The sequence below is a fragment of the Rhinolophus sinicus genome, linkage group LG06, assembly GCF_036562045.2.
Source record: "Rhinolophus sinicus isolate RSC01 linkage group LG06, ASM3656204v1, whole genome shotgun sequence".
Classification (NCBI taxonomy): domain Eukaryota; kingdom Metazoa; phylum Chordata; class Mammalia; order Chiroptera; family Rhinolophidae; genus Rhinolophus; species Rhinolophus sinicus.
In genome coordinates this window covers 22,340,074-22,358,868 of record NC_133756.1, presented here as the reverse complement: position 1 = coordinate 22,358,868, position 18,795 = coordinate 22,340,074, and the positions used below count along the sequence as shown (strand labels likewise).

At 37.6% G+C, this 18,795-nt stretch overlaps 1 protein-coding gene across 1 annotated transcript in view; it reads right to left on the bottom strand.

Annotated features, from left to right (window-relative positions):
• Window positions 1-18,795, bottom strand: part of ZYG11A (zyg-11 family member A, cell cycle regulator) — a 45,000-nt gene that overhangs the window by 7,153 nt on the left and 19,052 nt on the right. Inside the window, exons 6-13 of the mRNA XM_019742793.2 lie at window positions 17,566-17,630; window positions 15,934-16,033; window positions 15,782-15,835; window positions 9,279-9,440; window positions 9,159-9,203; window positions 4,507-4,701; window positions 2,359-2,420; window positions 1,374-1,471 (exon numbers count right to left, since the gene is read on the bottom strand). Of these exons, the coding sequence (XP_019598352.1) occupies window positions 1,374-1,471; window positions 2,359-2,420; window positions 4,507-4,701; window positions 9,159-9,203; window positions 9,279-9,440; window positions 15,782-15,835; window positions 15,934-16,033; window positions 17,566-17,630 (781 nt within the window). The remainder of the gene's footprint in view (window positions 1-1,373; window positions 1,472-2,358; window positions 2,421-4,506; window positions 4,702-9,158; window positions 9,204-9,278; window positions 9,441-15,781; window positions 15,836-15,933; window positions 16,034-17,565; window positions 17,631-18,795) is intronic.

The following is an 18,795-nucleotide window of genomic DNA, read 5'->3' as shown; positions in this document are numbered from 1 at the left end:
TTGAAAACAATGTCCAATTGTTAAAACAGGAGATTGGTTAAATAAATTATATCCACATAGTGAATAAATACTGAGCAACCTAATTAACAGTGGTGACCTGGAGTCAAATTACTAGGTTAGAACCTTGACTCTGCCAGTTGCTAGCTGTTTTAACTTTGGGCCAATTATTTAACTTCTCTGTGCCTTCTTTTCTCGTCTCTAATAGATAATAATAATGCCAGCCTCTTCCAGTTATTGTAAAAATTAAATGAAATCTCATAATAAGTACAACGCTGCCTGCACATAGTAAGTACTCAACTAAGTTCTAGCTGATTTAGCTACTGCTGTTGTAATTGAACATAGTGGAATCTGTTTCAGGGTCATTCTGACCATTTGATCTGCCTGTATCTATTCATATGCTAGCACCATTCATAGCAGTTTATAATTTGAAGAGAAGTGTTAGGGCAAGCTCTTAAAAACCATTATGTTGGTCAGATCTTTCCTTTTTATCCTGCCAGATTAACTTCAGATTAATTTTTCAGATTCCTCATCTCTTACTCATTCACTTGAATTGTATTATATCCATAAGTTGAAAAGAAATGACATCTGTATGTTAAGTCTTTCCATCTAGGAATATAGTATGTTTCATAATTATTTCAGGCTTTTAAGTTATTTCTCATAGTTTTCCGCACATAAGTCTCATTACTTGTTAAAGGTATTTTTAGATATGTTATGCTTTTGTTGCTACTAGCTAAATCTTTAATTCTAAAAGTTATCTCTTAGGTTTTTTAGTATAAAATTATAGCCTATATTTCTTTTATAATAAAGTCAAATATTTTACAATCATCTCTTAGCAAAAGATGTAAGCCAAAAATTCTCAAAACAGCACAACATGGAAAAACATCTAATCTGGCTGGGAAACTCCTGACTCCTGGCCCCCCACCTCCCACAAATCATTATAAAGAGGCAGATCTATATATCACTATAGAAAGAGTATTCATGATGAACTGGTAAGTGAAAAGAGCAAGCTATACAAAAGAATGGACGGAATGAGCCCATTTTGTTTAAAAACATTACATTCATATATAGTACATACTAACTATAGTATGCATATAGAAATATCTGGAAGAATAGTTATAGTTATCATATTAACAGTGCTTGACTGTGGGAAATAGGAGTGGAGAACAAACTTTCACTTTCTATATTATCTGACATTCACCCCCAAAATATATTTTAATTCTGTAGCATTTTTTGAACTAATAAAAACATTTTTCAGTTTCTTTTTAAAAGGAGTTAAATTCAGGACACAGGTGAACAATTTTTTCAAATTCCATCTTGGACTTAATCATTACACAGAAAAATAACTGGAAAACTATTATGCTTTGAATACATACGGTTTTTACTGCAGACGTGATACATAGCCCATAGTGCCCAGAGCTGAACCTGTGGTTGAGAGAAGTTGCCAAGGAGCGGGAAAAATGCCCTGAAGGACCTACAAAGGTACAAAGATGTTCACTCAGAACTCAGACTAACATCAGGGATACAATAATAATTTTCAACATTTCCCCCATCGGGTCAATTCCTCACTGGGGCAGATGTATTATCGAGCATATAATGGGAGCCAGCATTTAATAAATTGCTTTCTAAACAACCAAAATGTCCTTCGATAGATGAATGGATAAAGAAGTTGCGATATATATACACAATGGAATACTACTTGGCAGTAAGAAAAGATGACATAGTACCATTTGTGACAACATGGATGGATCTTGAGATTATAATACTAAGTGAAATAAGTCAGAAAAAGTACAGAACCATATGATTTCACTGATATGTGGTATATAAAACTGAAAACAACAAAAGAACAAGACAAACAAATGAAGGAACAAAAACTCATAGACATAGACAATAGGTTAGGGGTTACCAGAGGGTAAGGGGGTGGGGGGGCTCTAGAAGAGGGTAAACGGGGTCTAATATATGGTGATGGAAAGAGAACTGACTCTGGGTAGAGAACACACAACGTGAGATATAGATGATGTATTACAGAATTGTACACCTGAAATCTATGTAACTTTACTAACAATTGTCACCCCAATAAACTTTAATTTTAAAAAAAAATTGCATTCTGTGTTACATACTTTATACATTCAATATATGTATCACTTCATCCTTAATCTTGTAGACTGTCAGCCTCATTTTACAGATGAGGAAAACAGTCTCAGAGATTTCCTAAAAGTGATTTCCCAATATCACAAAAAAATAGGATTTGAACACAAGGCCATTTGATTCTACTATTTTTTATCACTATACCATGGCCTCTATACAGTGAGCAGACCAATGACAAGCTTTAAGAAAAGCACTACAGTATCATGAAATTACCTGTAGGTCACCAATGCTGTCATCTTACAACTTGAACTTGGCCAATTCTGGATGGTTGTATACTATACAAAAAGAGAAACCAGGATTCTAGTATTGTATTCCATCATTTTTAAAAAGTCATAATAGGCTATTTTGTGTCATTTATAATTATATATGCATAAAACACCATAATTTTTCAAAATATGGGATAATTTTTCAAAATATGGGATAATTATATATGCATAAAACAACATAATTTTTCAAATATACCCAGATTTAGGTATATTTACTTGCCAAAATATTATATTATATGTAGAATATGAATAAAGCCATGTGAAAAACATTGAAAAGGGGGCATCTGTTTAAAGACGGAGGACTGAGCATGCATGCATCCACTCTTTCCCTAAATCCCATGAACAGAATAGTAGAAATGGTTTAAAATAAAAGGCAAACATGCAAAAAAAAAAAAAAAAAAAAGCAGAAGGTAAAATGAAACTGATTCAATAGATCTAGCCCTGGGAAAGGTTAAAAAACAAACCAATTTGAACAGAAGCCCAAAGAGACTTAAAAATTTGGCATACCAAGAACTTGAGGAAGTGAGAATTAGAGGTGGCATTCAAAACAGGAGGAGTGGTTGAAAGTACCAAGTAATCAAGACTTCCAAATCTCTCCCACCCCTAACAAAAACTCTTGTACTGGGCAACCCCATGAACAATTAAGGGTGGGAGTACCATGCTAAAAACAGGAGGCTGAAGTGAAAAATCTAAATACTAAATGTGGAGACTCCTTTGCCCCCAACTGTCTTCCTCTAGTGGGCTTTCAGACTGCTGGCAGCTAAGTTTATACATAATTTTCAATCAGGAAAATAGATTCTTCTTCAGGTAAATCCCAACCAGTTCAGAACAAAAAAACCAATGACACTGACATTGAGGCACAAACTAATCCAGATCACTCTTTAGTGAAACCCACAATTGACAAGTTCCACCCATCTACACACAGCTTTCAAACAGCCCCACTCTTAGATATGAACGGACAGCTGAAGATCACCATACAGTTTAAGAAAATCTGTAACATAAAGGAACAAAAATGGGGAGGGGGAAGAAAGGTGCCAGAAACAGAGGCTTTGGAGGAAGGGAAAAACTTAAAAGAAAATCCTAAACTATCATTAATACTTTTAAAGTGATAATAGATACAGCCATCATGAAACAATAAGATACTGTATTTTTAAAAAAGCACTTAGAGAACAAAAAAAGAGTTCTTGGAAATTAAAAATAGCAGAAATGCAAAATCCAACAGAAGGGGTGGAAGTTGAAAAAGATTTTAAGAAGACAAATAGGTAAGAAGAGTCTGTAGAACCAATCCCAAAAAAAGGAGGGAGGGAAAGTAGGAAGATAAGAAGGAAGGGAGGGAGGAATTTCCCAGAACTGAAGGAAATGAGCTTCCAGAGTCATAAGCAGCCAAAGATAACAAATGAAAATATACCCACATCAAGGCACATCACTGTGATTTCCAAATACTGAGAACAAAGATCTTAAAAGCTTCCAAAGAAAAATGGTATGAGACTTCTCAACAGTGATACTGAAAAGTAAGACAATGGAGCAATGACTTAAAAATTCTGAAGGGAAAGTATTTCAAAATGAAAATTCTATACTCAGCCATTTGATCAACTAAATGCAAAGAGCTTTTCAAACAAATAAGGTCTCAAATTTTTTCTTTCGTGCATCTTTTCTTAGGAAGTTACCTGAGGATGTGATCCAACAGAATGAGGGAATACAGCAAACAAACAAACAAACAAACAAACAAACAAACAAAAACCCAGGAAGGCACGTAATCTAGGAAACAGGAAATCCAATACAAGAGAGGCACAAAGAATCCCCAGGAGGTAAATATCAAAAGAAATAGCTACAAAAAAAACTGAAAGTGGGGAAAAATTAGAATAAGCCATATACAACAGCTTGCATGTAGAACTTGATAAAAGAAAAATATCAGAAGAAATGCAACAAAATGTTAATAGAGATTAACTTTGGGTGGTAGGGTATAAATGACTTAAAGTATTTTCTTTATACTTTTCTGTGTTTCTCATTTTCTACAACGAACACATTATTTCTAAAATTCTTATAATCTAGAAAATAAATTTTCTGTAAGAACAGATTACTCTGGATTTTGTACCAGATCCTGGAGAAGAACATTCCTCTGAAGATCACAGGATATCCAGGGCCGTTTGTCAGATGTCAGGTGGGCTATGACGCCTGCAGCAAAATAGCTGACTTCTATTTCTTTGCTATGGAGCAAGATGCTGATGTGCTTCACCACATCTTCAGTCACCAGCTTGGAAGAGAGTTCTCTGACTTCAGCTATGTTGTTCTACAGGTCAGATGGAGCAGAGTATTAGGGACAGGAAAGGAGGGGAGAGTCAGGAACTGGCTCCTCTCCCTCTCCTAGTGCTCTCCCTCTCCTAGTGCTCAGAACACGCAGTCCCATCCTCCTCCCTCTCTATTTAGTCTAACACCCACAATCCCCCTCCTTGATGATGAGGATGATCAGTAATAACAAAACACTGGTAAGCACTTACTAAGTGCCAGGCACTGTAGACAGACAAAATGTTGCTTTATCTATGTTGTCTCATTTAATCTTTAAAATAGTCATACAAAGAAATTTGACACTCAACAAGACTTACTTGTCCGGTTCACACTGCTAATACATGGTTGAACTAGAATATAAATCCAGGCCTGACTCAAATACTTACTGGGGGCCTGCTATATGTTACATTAGCTTCAAGTTTAACATCAACAATGAAAGGCAGGGAGTATTTTATTTTATATATTGTATTCATTTTCTATGCTGTGTAACAAACTCGGCTTAAAACACAACACATTTTTCTCTAGGTTTCTGTGTGTCAAGAGCCCATCCATGGCTTGACTCAGTCCTCTACTCAGAGGTCTCACAAGGCTGCAGTGAAAATGCCAGCTGGCCTGAATTCCCATGTAGAGGCTCCAGGGGGGCGGGGAAATCTACTTCCAAGGTCACTCAGACTGTTGGCAGAATTCATTTCCTTGTGGCTGCAAGATTAATGGTTTCAGTTTCTTGCTGGAGGCCACCCACAGCTCCTTCTCAAGTGGGCTTCTCCTTTCTCCAACTACTTACTTCACGGAGGCTTGCTTCTTCAAAGCCAGGAAGAATCTCTCTCTCTAGAGCATCTGCTAACAAGACGGATTTATGTTGTGTGTGTGTGTAAACAAAATCACAGAAGTGATATCCTATTATTTTTGCCATATTCTATTAGTTAGAAGCAAGTTAAGGTCCTGTCCACATTCGAGGAGAGGGGATTACACGAAGACATGACCACCAAGAGACTGGAATCGTTGGTGGGTCACCTTAGGGTATATCCACCACACTGACGAAAAAACAAAGGTGTACAGGTGAAACACAGTCAAGGTACTGATCCTTTTAAAGCAGCTTTCAGAAAAGTACACACTACAGACTAGTATGTTGAAAAAACCATATGGCACAATGCAGACAATTGTGCTGTTTTGAAACCAACCCCCGATTTTCCCTAAGGCCAGCTATACACTTTGTCAATAGCATGATTTCAGCATCAAGTCTCTCAGGCAGTAGCCCCCAAACAAGAGACAAGATGATAGACAGCATCCTTAATGTAACTGAGAAACACCTTGATTGAGTCCCAAGATTTCTCTTGTAAGCTTGGCAGAGGCTACTTTTATATTAGCTTTTATTAATACTTTCCAAGAGTTTATGGAACAAAATGCTGAGAAGATAGGAGCTACAGGAGGTTGTGGGTCTTCTTCATTCAGCAAAATTGGAAGGAAAAGGGACAACCTCAGAAGGTAGTATTTATTCTGAGAGGCTCTCAGAAAGATAAAAAGTAAAAGATCTCTTAAGTCGGCTAGTAGAAGGATACTTAGCACTGTATAGGATATATACTGTGTTTCCCCGGAAATAAGATCTACTCCGAAAATAAGCCCAGTTAAGACCGTCAGTCAGACGGACGCATTTAGTACATTATGATGATGTTACAGAAGATGACATGACTGTATTTGAATATAGATTGTTGTACATGAAAAAATAAGACATCCTATGAAAATACACCCTAATGTGTCTTTTGGAGCAAAAATTAATATAAGACCCGGTCTTATTTGCGGGGAAACACGGTATGAGGATTCAATTCACCTTTCTATACTGATTTCCCATTGCTTTTCTTCTTCCCTCCTTCTCCCAAAATTCCAGATATTCTGTATGACAGTGTTTCTCAAATGATTACATTTTCTCATATTCCCTAGCCAAAAATGACCTTTGTCCCCTACTTTCTTTGTCCCTTCCTTCTACTTTGCTGTACCTTCCAGATTTCTAATATTAATCCTATATTCCTCTCTGTGAAGCCTTTCATATCTCCTCTGTTCCAAGTCCTGTGTATGTGCTAGGGATACAAAGGAAAACACACAGTTCCTGATTTCAAGGGTTTCATCATCTAGAATTCAAAGACTCCCACTGGACTCAGTGCCTTTTTCCTAGCACTTACCATAGTCAATCCTAAATTAGAGAGCTATTTGTAACACGAGATCTGACAATTAAGTTCGCAAACTTGTTGCAACGATGTTGCTAACCTTTTTTGATAACACAGGGATTATTCATTATGGGTTTGTACCAATTGGACAAACAGTTAACCAAGTTTACTATTTGGAAGTCCTGAAAAGGCTGCATGAAAAAGTTAGACGATGTAAACTTCGCCAACAATTCATGGCTCTTACATCACCACACTGCACCAGCTCACATGGCACTGTCTGTGAGGGAGTTTTTAGCCAGTAAACAAATAACTGTATTGGAACACCCTTCTTACTCACCTGATCTGGCCCCCAATGACTTCTTTCTTTACCCGAAGATAAAGGAAATATTGAAAGGAAGACATTTTGATGACATTCAGGACATCAAGGGTAATATGATGACAGCTCTGATGGCCATTCCATAAAAAGAATTCCAATATTGCTTTGAAGGGTGGACTAGGTGCTGGCATCAGTGCACAGCTTCCCAAGGGGAGTACTTCAAAGGTGACCATAATGATATTCAGCAATGAGGCATGTAGCACTTGTTCTAGGATGAGTTCGCGAACTTAATTGTCCGACCTCTTATGTCTAACACCACCTCCCCAACATTATAAGCACCGTTAACTCGATATATTTCATGCATCGGCGGGGAAAGAAACATGACAAACTTCAGGGGCTCATAGTACATCTTGATTACTTTTTGTCAGTCTTCACCTTTATCTTTAGGAAACAAAGACATTTCTCAGTGTAGAAGTATAAACAAAGAAATCTCTAAAAAGCAGACTGTCTTGTTAAAGAGGAAGTATAGTGAAGTGGTTATCAGAGGGTCTGGAGCCTGACTGTCTGAGTTTGGTAACGTAGGGTAAATGGCACATTTGCACCTCCGGTTCTATGTCTATAAAATAAATGTCTATAAAATGTAGATAATGTATGTTAGAGCACAAAACACAATTTTCCCTATCCTTGTGTATAGGCCCCTTAGCAATGTGACTTTGCTGCTCCTCCCATTAAGGGATGGCCACCTCCTCTAACCTGGGCTTAATCATGGATATATTAAAAAATAGCTATTTGGTCTTTGTCCCCAGTTACTGACACAGAGCTCTTCAATTCCTTGGAATTCCCCAACAGGGGTGATAACAGCATATTCAGGATGGGGGGTGGATGCCACAAAGCACAAACCCTGATTGGAAACCTGAAACTTTCAACCCCACCCCCAAACTCTGGGGAAAAGGAGAGGGGCTAAAGATTGAATTAATAATCAATCATGCCTATGTGATGAAACCTCCATAAAAATCCCTAAATGATGGGGTTTGGAGAACTCCTGGGTTGGTGAACATATGCAGGTGCCGGGAGAGTGGTGTGCCCAGAGCGAGGGCACAGAAGCTCTATGCACACCCCTCCTTCCTTGCTCTATGCATCTCTTCCATATGACTGTTTCTGAGTTGTACCTTTATAATAAATTGGTAATAGCCAAGTAAAATGCCTTCCTGAATTCTGTGAGCCATTCTAACAAATTATCAACCAAAGGAGGGGGTCATGGAAACCCTCAATTTATAATCAGTCAGCCAGTCAGAAGTACAGGTGGCCCAGAACTTATGATTGGCAACTGAAGTAAGGGTAGTGCTATGAAACTGAGCCTTTTAACTTGTGGGATCTGACACTAACTTCAGGCAGTTGGTGCCAGAATTGAATCGAACTGCAGGACACCCAATGGGTGTTAGATGGAGAAGCGGTTGTTGGAAAACACCCTAGCCCATGTAACCTGCTTTGGTCAAAGAAACATTAGAAAATGTGACATATGCAAAGGTTTAAGAAGCACTTGTACAGTGGGACATGCCTACTATTGCTCCTGAAACTACAAAGTGAAGATAGCTACGGAGATACAAGGCCCAGCTGCACCAACTGTCAGGTGTGTCAGGCCACCTTACAGCATCTAGCCCTAACTGATCTGCCAGATGACTGCAGCTATACGAGTAACTCCACGAGACCAGCAGAACAGTACAGTTGATCTGAGTTCAAACTGTTGACCCACAGATTCCTAAGTAAATAAAAAGACTGCTGTTTTAAGCTGTAGTATGTTCACAGCAATAGTTGACTAATATATAATGGTATTCACTTTATAAGGATGATATAAAGATTAAATGAGTTAATACATGTCAATTGCTTACAAAAGTGCCTAGCATATAGTAGATACTACCTAAGTGTTAGTTTTATTATTATTTTTTCAAGTAATTAGAATTGACACAAAACAATTCACCTTACCAAAAGACCAAGTACTTTGCTTTGTATTGCTGACTCTGAAAAAGTCTGTCAAAAGAATATACAGGTTACTTTATCATGGAGAAAAGAACTTTACATATAAACTCAATCCTGTTTTCCCACCTCCAAGACTTTGATGAAGATTGCCAATCCTTCATTTTCAATAAAGTGCTTGCAGGCAGCTGGAGATTCATCTGTAAGATTCCAAAGTGCTTTCAAAGTAAACAAGAAGGTGACATCATCTAAATTCTCAGTAGTCTTTTGTTTTACTATTGCTAGAAGTTCCTAAAAACCAAAGAGACAGGGAGTTAGATGCCCTAATGACTAACTCATTCCAGTATAGGGAAAGCAATAGTTAAGAAAAGCTTTAGACTGGAAATGGAACTACCTTATGAGCCAGCAATTCCACTCTTAGGTATTTATCCAGAGAAATCCAAGACGCTAATTCGAAAAAAAATATGCACCTCTATGTTACTGCAGCACTATTGACAATAGCCATGACTTGGAAACAACCGAAATGCCCATCAGTAGATAACTGGATTAAGAAACTGTGGTACATTTATACAATGGCGTATTACTCAGCTATAAAGAATGAAATCTTACCATTTGCAACGATAGGGATGGACCTAGAGAACATTATGCTAAGTGAAATAAATCAGACGGAGAAAGACAGATACCACTTGATCTCACTTATATGTGAATCTAAAGAGCTGAATAAATGAGCAAAGTAAACAGAAATAGTCTCGGAGATATAGAGGAAAAACTGATGGTTGTGAGATGGAAGGGGTGGGGATGAGGGAAAGGGGGAAGGAATTAGACAGCATAAATTGGTAACTATAATATTGCCATGGGGATATGAAAGACAGTTTGGGGACTATAATCAATAATGTTGTAAAGATTTCGTAGGGTGTCAGATGGGCATGTCTTATTAGGGAGACCACTTCATGGATGGTGTAGATGCTTGACCACTGCAATATATACCTGAAGCTGAAGCTGAATAATTATATATTAAATAATAATAATAATTTAATGTATAGTCAAAGGATGTAAAGTATAGGGAATAGAGTCAGTGGAATTGTAATAGCTGTATACGATGTCAGAGGGGTAGTAGATTAGGAGAGGGGGTTATCACTTTGTGAGGGGTGTGAATGTCTAACTATTACATTGTTTTGTACACCTGAAACTAATAAACTAATAAATAAATAAATAAATAGCTTTAGAATCAAACCTGGGTTCTAAACCTAAGTTCTACCACTTAAAAGCTTTGTGATTCATTTCTCTCTATAAAATTAGTCACACCTATCTCTTAGGATTTTTATGAAGAATTAATGGCAGAAAAATGAAAGTTTAATGAGCACTTAACATAGTTATTGGTGCTTATTAAAAAACTTCATAGAGGCAGCCGGATGGCTTAGTTGGTTAGAGCACGAGCTCTGAACAACAGGGTTGCCGGTTCAATTCCTACATGGGCCAGTGAGCGGCACCCTCCACAACTAGATTGAAGACACCCAGAGTCCGCTGAGCTTCCGGAGGGGCTGCTAGATGGCTCAGCTGGTTAGAGTGCGAGCTTGCAACAACAGGTTGCTGGTTCAATTAGGCATGGGATGGTGGGCTGCGCCCGCCTGCAACTAAAGACAGAAAATGGCGACTGGATTTGGAGCTGAGCCATGCCCTCCACCACTAGATTGAAGAACAACAACTTCCGGACCCAAGCTGATGGGTCCTGGAGAAACACATTGTTCCTCAATATTCCCCAGTAAAATTAAAAAAAAAACAAAAAAAAAAAACAGTAAGGAACAAAGAAATTATAAAAAAAATAAAATAAAATAAACCTCATAGTCAAGCACATATCAGATATTCTATTATTCATTTATTGAGAATGTCTAGTAAGTACTTCTGGAAATCAGGCACTTATCCAGGTAAACGAGACAGATAAAAAAATAGCTGGTTCTTCTAAAGCAAATAATTAATTTTAAATAAATAATTTTAAGTTTTGGTAAATGCTCTGAGGGAAAACACATAAAAGCCTCAGAATTTACTTGAAAAAAGGTGGGAGAAGAAGCCTCCATACAAAGGTTAATATGTAAACTGGACAGAAGAAAAAGGATAAACCAGCCAAGCAAGGAATGGGGACATAGGGAAAGGGGGGGGGGGGTAGGGTAAGGGTGAGGGAAAGAACATGTCAGACAAAGAAGTTTGCTGTTCTAGGTCCCTGAGAAGGTCAATATAGCTAGAGGATAACAGTAATATTATAACCATATGTCCTAATACTTTGAAGCAACCATTGGCTTGCTTTACAGAGATTCCAACATATCATTTCAGATCAGAGTATTTCTGGACACAAGTTAGCATTTATGCTTTCTTTCAAGTATTAGATTGTCATGTGAAAGGAAAAAGACAGCCATTTTCATGTAACCAGCTAATTAAAAGATATATAAACATATAACGACATTAAACAAATCAGAATATGTCCATTTTCAGAAGGAATGAGACCATCTCAAATATTTTACCCAATTAGGAGAGAATGTATCAAGAGAGTTCATCGCAAAAATAAAGCTGTGAGAGTCAAGAGAATATAAGAGGGGCACACAACACTAGTAGCAATGATCTAGACAGCCAATAGGGTGAATGGCGGCAAGGCAAGGGAGGGAGCAGGGGAAGCAAGGCTGACCCTGAAAGTAACAACTGTGGCCAAGATCATGGTTCACTGCTTTACATATTTTATCTTAATGAAACTAATTTAATGAAAATAACTGTGAAATACTACTCCTATGACAGATGCCTATTTTTCAGATGATGCCCGTTTTTCAGGTGAATCTGAGGCACAGAGGAGATAAGTAAATTATCTCAAGTCATATGGCTAGTGACTGAAAACCTGGTTTGTTTTCATCTAAAGCCTGAACTTTGGTACCACTTCCTAAAACTGTTTCTCTAAGAACTAGTGCTACTCTTTCTTCCATGTTCCTTTCAGCACTTGCTCTCTCTTATCAATATCTTTATCTCTATTCCTGTTACCATTCCCACAACTTCAATGTTCTTCCATCACATCATCCTGGCAAAACTCCTACCTTGTTAAACCCTACTTCATGCCCCACCCCATACATCTGAATATTAAGACTGTACTTGAGTCTCACTTTCAGTATCTGCCAAACAGTTTCAAAAGGGCATTCAACTGAACCCGGCCATCCTACTACATTTCTTAATGAATTTGCTCTGAAGACTACTATTTCATAACTTCCCATCCTCAACTTTAGTTGCCATCTTATTACTCCTCTCATTTGATCACTTCATCTAATTTTTCACTGAGAACTATAGCTACTCTTCCTAATAAAATCTACCAACCTACTTGTACTTGAATCGATGTAGTACTCTGCCTTCCTTTCTTCTCCAATCTAAAGCCAACATCTTTACTTCTGCTCTATATACAATTCCTGTACATGCACAAAGATTTGGCTCCAAAATTATTTCCCTCTGTCTTCCCTATGCCGTTAATTTTTCACTCTTTTCAAAATTATTCTCATGAGCATAAAATGTCTTAATGTAACCCATCTTCAATACATACATACATACATACATACATACTACCGGCCCATGTAGCATCTTTATTTCTCTTTCTTTTTCATTAAAAGATATCAAAAATGGGCCGGCCCGGTGGCTCAGGCGGTTAGAGCTCCATGCTCCTAACTCCGAAGGCTGCCGGTTTGATTCCCACATGGGCTAGTGGGCTCTCAACCACAAGGTTGCCGGTTCAACACTCGAGTCCTGCAAGGGATGGTGGGCAGCACCCCCTGCAACTAAGATTGAACACGGCACCTTGAGCTGAGCTGCCGCAGAGCTCCCAAATGGCTCAGTTGGTTGGAGTGCGTCCTCTCAACCACAAGGTTGCCGGTTCGACTCCCGCAAGGGATGGTGGGCTGCGGCCCCTGCAACTAGCAACGGCAACTGGACCTGGAGCTGAGCTGTGCCCTCCACAACTAAGACTGAAAGAACAACAACTTGAAGCTGAACGGCACCCTCCACAACTAAGATTGAAAGGACAACAACTTGACTTGGAAAAAGAAAAAAGAGGCCTGAAAGTACACACTGTTCCCCAATAAAGTCCTGTTCCCCTTCTCCAATAAAATCTTTAAAAAAAAAAAAAAAAGATATCAAAAAGTGGTCTACATTTCTCACCTCCCATTTGCTCATCACTGTGTTCCAATCAGTTTTGTCCCACCATTCCATTAAAATAACCTAAGCGAGATAACTAATGATTTGTCTTGCCAAATCCAATGGTCAGTTCTGTCCTTGTCTCACGCAACCACCTGACAGGACTGCCCAATTTTTCTTGAAATATTTCTCTTAGATTCTAAAACACCACTCTTTCCTGCTTTTCTAGCTCATTTTGGATGCTCCTTTTCTATCTCCTGTTCTGGCTCCTCCTTCTCTTCCAACCTACCTATTTTAGCCCTTTTCTTTTCCCTATATATACTCCACACTTCTCAGGTGATTACATTCCATACCAGAAGTGAAGACTCAAATTATTTCTCCAGCCCTGTCCACTCCTCTGAGCTGCAACTCATACATCAAACTGCCTACTTGACATCTCAAGCATCTCAGAAATTAACACATCCAAAATCACTGTTGATTTTTATCCCCCAAACCTACTGGCTAGATACCAAATATTTACAAGATTCCACTTATAACAGCAATGCAAAAGGTAAAAGTCTTAGGAATAAATGTAAGAAATATACACTATCAACATGAAGAAAACAACCACATACTTCTGGGGGACATGAAAGACAGAATAAATGGAATAACACACATTGTTCTCAGGTAGGAAGAATCAATATCACAGAGATGTCAATTCTTCTAAGTCAATCTATAAATTTAACACAATCCCAAAGAAAAGAGAGTTTTTTTAGAACTAGACAAGCCAACTCTGGTGTTCACACAGAAAACAAACACATAAGGATAACTGAAAAAAACTCCAAAGAAAGATCTTAACTATCAGAGGATTTATAAAACTGGTAAATAAAAAGCATGACACCAACATGTAACAAGACATACAAATTAATGAAACAGAATGAAGTCCAGAAATAGATGTAAAATATATATGAGAATTTAATATATGATAAAGATGGTAATGTATAACAGCAGAGAAAAATTATTCAATAAAGGATACAAAGGCAACTGGGCAGACACTGAGAAGAAAAAACAGACCCCTATATCTCAAAAAAATTCCAAATCAAATATTTACATGTAAAAGAAAAAAAAAGAAACCATAGATTTAAAAAATGAGGTATTCAGGGGGCAACCGGATGCCTCAGTTGGTTAGAGCGCGAGCTCTTAACAATGTTGCCAGTTCAATTTCTGCATAGGATGGTGGGCTGCGCTCCCTGCAACTAAGATTGAAAACGGTGACTGGACTTGGAGCTGAGCTGAGCCCTCCACAACTAGATTGAAGCTTGGAGTTCATGGGCCCTGGAGAAAAAACACTGTTCCCCAATAAATAAATAAAATAAAAAATAAAAAAATGAGGTATTTAAAAAAATAAAGTGTGCTATCAATTGCAAAGCATAAAAGAAAAAAATTCAACCACATAAAAAATTTTAATTATTGTATGGCAAAACATTCTATAAATAAAGTAAAAACAGACAAACAGCCCAATGGAGAAAAATACATGCATCTCATATCATTCAAAAGTTCAAATAAAAAGGGGCTGATGGGTAGCTCAGTTGGTTAGAGCACGAGTTCTGGGCAATGGGGCTGCCAGTTCGATTCCTACATGGGCCAACGAGCTGCGCACTCTGCAACTAGAATGAGGTCAATAAGCTGCCTCTGAGCTCCCAGATGGTTCAGTTGGTTGGAGTGCAGGCTCTCAATCACAAGGTTACCTGTTCGATTCCCGCAAGGGATGGTGGGCTGCGCCCCCTGCAACTAACAACAGCAACTGGACCTGGAACTGAGTAGCACTCTCCACAACTAAGATTGAAAGGACAACAACTTGACTTGGAAAAAGTCCAGGAAGTACAAACTGTTCCCGTCCTATTCCTCTTCCCCAATAAAAAAATCTTAAAAAAAAAAAAAAAAGTTTATATAAAGAAATCCTATATTAGAAAAAAGCCAGCATCTCAAAAGAAGAACATACAAAGGCAATGAGAATAGAAAGTTCTCAGGAAATATGACTCTCTGAGGGGGAAAAAAAAAAAGCTCAAGTCTTAAGACAATAATGTACATTTTTTTAGGGAACAACGTTAGCATAATCATAATGTAAACACTGATTAATGATTTATTAAAATTGTGATATAAGTTTGCTGGGGGTGGAGAGAGGAGGGAATTTGTAGAGATATATGTAGGAGAGCCAAGCTCTTATTTTCCATAACAACAGAATCACTAGATCACATCTGAACCTGATAAATCAAGAAATTGCAAAAAAAATTTGCAGTTTTAAGCATTGTATGTAGAGATGGGGAGGTAAATATCACAAGAAATAGCTGTAATAGTAGAGAGTAACTTATTCCGGGGAGCAGGTCTTACAGATTTTTCATTTTATAGGCCTTTAGAATAATTTGATTTTTAAAACTATGTTCATAAATTACTTTTATTGAAAAATAAAAAGGTTATAAAAGTGACGATCAACTTACCTTAACTGCCATGAAGAGCTCTTCTTTAAGTTGTGCAGTTTGCTCAGGGGAGAGCTATAAACAGACAAAGAGCCAAAAGTGAAATAGTAGATCTCCATCAAAGCTCCATCAAAGCTAAGGGGAGAGAGATCTTGCCCTTAGCAATCACATACCTGCAAGGCTAGAATAGAAGTGATGCTCACTGCCATTGTTTGCATCTTGGGGTTTTCATGCTTACAGAGCCAACTCATAACAAACTTGGCAGCATCAAACCTGAAAAATAGTATTTTTCTCACAATAAATTCTGCAAAACTGTGTATGAGGACAGAAGAAATCTCTTAGCCCCTCCCCCCCAAACCCTGTAACAAAAGTAGTCTTGGACTTCTAAAGTCTCAAGTATGAAAACCAAGAGCATTTGGCCAGAGATCAGAAGAGGAAGAAGAGAACATGCAAATAAGAATGTGAGCAAGATGCACAGGATTCAGAGAAAAATGGGCAGATTTAAGAAAGACATTTTTTTAGCAATCAGTTTCTACTATGGTGAGTCTGAAAAAGAAAAGTTCCCTAAGAGGTAGAACCTGTAATCTGAATTACAGACAGTGCTAAAATGCCACAGCCAACAAATCAATTAGCTAGAGAGAATTCATGCTTTTTTATAGGGGAAGTTGTTACTCAGCTCCAACTGATGGCTGCCATGTAGGAATGAAGACAGTTGAGAAAGCTTTTCCAACTTTTCAAGAGAAGGTGGCAATACAGGTGTATATATATGATATAGATTTTTTTTTTTTAATGAGGAGGACCACTTGACCCATAGTATTTTTAGAAGTCAACTCCCATTTTTTAAGCACACATTTCAATTAGATGTGAGCATGGCTTTGCCTCCAGCTCAGCACCCACAAATCACAGGCTTTGTTCATATGAACCTATGCTTAACTTTCCTGCCGTTGGCAGCAACTACTGTGTTTCCCTGAAAATAAGACCTAGCCAGACCATCAGCTCTAATGTATCTTTTGGAGCAAAAATTAATATAAGACCCAGTATTATATTATATTGGTTACATTATATAATTTATATATTATATTGTATTACTATATTATATTAATATTATATTACTATTATGTTAAAGTTATATTAATATTATATTAATATTATATTAATTATATTATATAGACTGGGTGTTATAGTAAAATAAGACGGGATCTTATATTAATTCTTGCTCCAAAAGACGCATTAGAGCTGATGGTCCGGCTAGGTCTTATTTTCGGGGAAACAAGGTATTATAAAGGTTTTTTGAACTCATGAATGTGGGAGATTACAAAAGCCTCAAGAAGAATCCCTCTGGAGTCCAGAATGAGGATTTTTTAAAAAAATTATTACTGATAAAAAAATAACAAAAAGAATGACTAATGTTTAGAACAGCTTGTACTTAAGCTAGGCACTGCGATAAAGTACTTTACAAACATTACCGTATCTAATCCTCGTAAGAGTCACTATTTTACAAATGAGGAAACCCATGTGCAAATATAATGAAAGGGCTAGAACTTGAATCCAAGTATGTTTGACTCTCTAGAGCCCATGCTCTTACCACCCACTGCCCTTAACTGGAATCAGATTTTGGGATACAACATTTAGAGGCAGGGTACTTCCAATCACCTCAGTGGAAGAGGCTCGACAGAGCATTCTCCTCAAATAAGTTACCCCAGCTTTAATCAGACCCTTGCTAAACTAATAACCCAAAAGCCAACAATGCTCAGAGTAACACAGGTCAACACCCCAAAATCAGATGACCAAGTTTTATAACTTGCCTGTCAAATGGAACATCCACAAGAATCCTGGAATTGGTTAAGGAGAGAAGACAATTCTTCTGTAACTATAAAAGAATAAAGAAAAATTTTGAGCAAATGTATACTCCATTCTAAATAAAGGTTCTAAGAATTTGGAAGGTGCTACAACGAGCTTTTCTTATTGAGAGCTCACGGTGCACCTGGCCCTCTCCAAGTTCTTCATTTAATCTTACCAATAAACTGTCACATTCACCTGTACCTAAAACACAATCCTTCCTTTTTTTTTTTTTTAAAGATGGGGTCTCTTCCCCCTGAACCCCACAAGGATCTATGTGGAGAGTGGCCTGCCTGTATGTCAGTCCAAATCAATTACCTGAAGCCTGGTCAACCTACTAAATAACAAATGTCCTTACCACTCATAACTATGACAGAGCTTCTACTTTCTACCTAAGATTGTTAGGGTCTGAACTGGGCCTTTACAAATAAGAAAGAAACAGAGGCTTCCTGGGAAAGCTATAGGAACAGAAAAATATAACATCTCTTTGAAGGGCCATGAGTAGGCCAGTATGACAGAAGTATAATATATGAGGCAGGGTCAGCAAATCTCAAATGCCAATAGGAACTAAGCAGTAACATAAACAGGTAAAGAGGGTTGAGTGTGAAACAACAGAGGAGTCGTAGGAATTATGCCAAACTGGAGAATTCATGCCCTCATATAGGTGCAGTTATTATTCAGCCCCAACTGATGATTGCCACGCGTGAATTAAGACTGAATTGAGAAAGATCTTCCAACTTTTTAAGAGAAAGTAGAAATAAAAATTTTTTAAATGAGGTAAGGCCACCTTTCTTACTGTATTTTTAAACACTAATTCCCATTTTAAGTACACCCTTTAATTAGAATTGACAAATTTATACAGCTGTGTACACTACCACCCACCACCACTACAATCAAGAAAAAACTATTTCCATCACTCCAAAGTTCCAACGTGCCCCTTCCAGTCACTTCTGACCTTGCAAACACCAATCCCAGAAAATTACACTGTCATTATATAAGTTTTCAAATAAATGGAATCAAATAGTATCTACTCTTTTGTGTCCAACTTATTTTGCACAGCATATTTTTGAGATTCATCCATATACTTTATTCAGTACTTCATTCATTTGTATTGCCAAATAATATTCCCTTACATGAATATATCACAATTTATCTATTCACCTGTTGTGGGACATTTGGAAAGTTTTCAGTTTGGG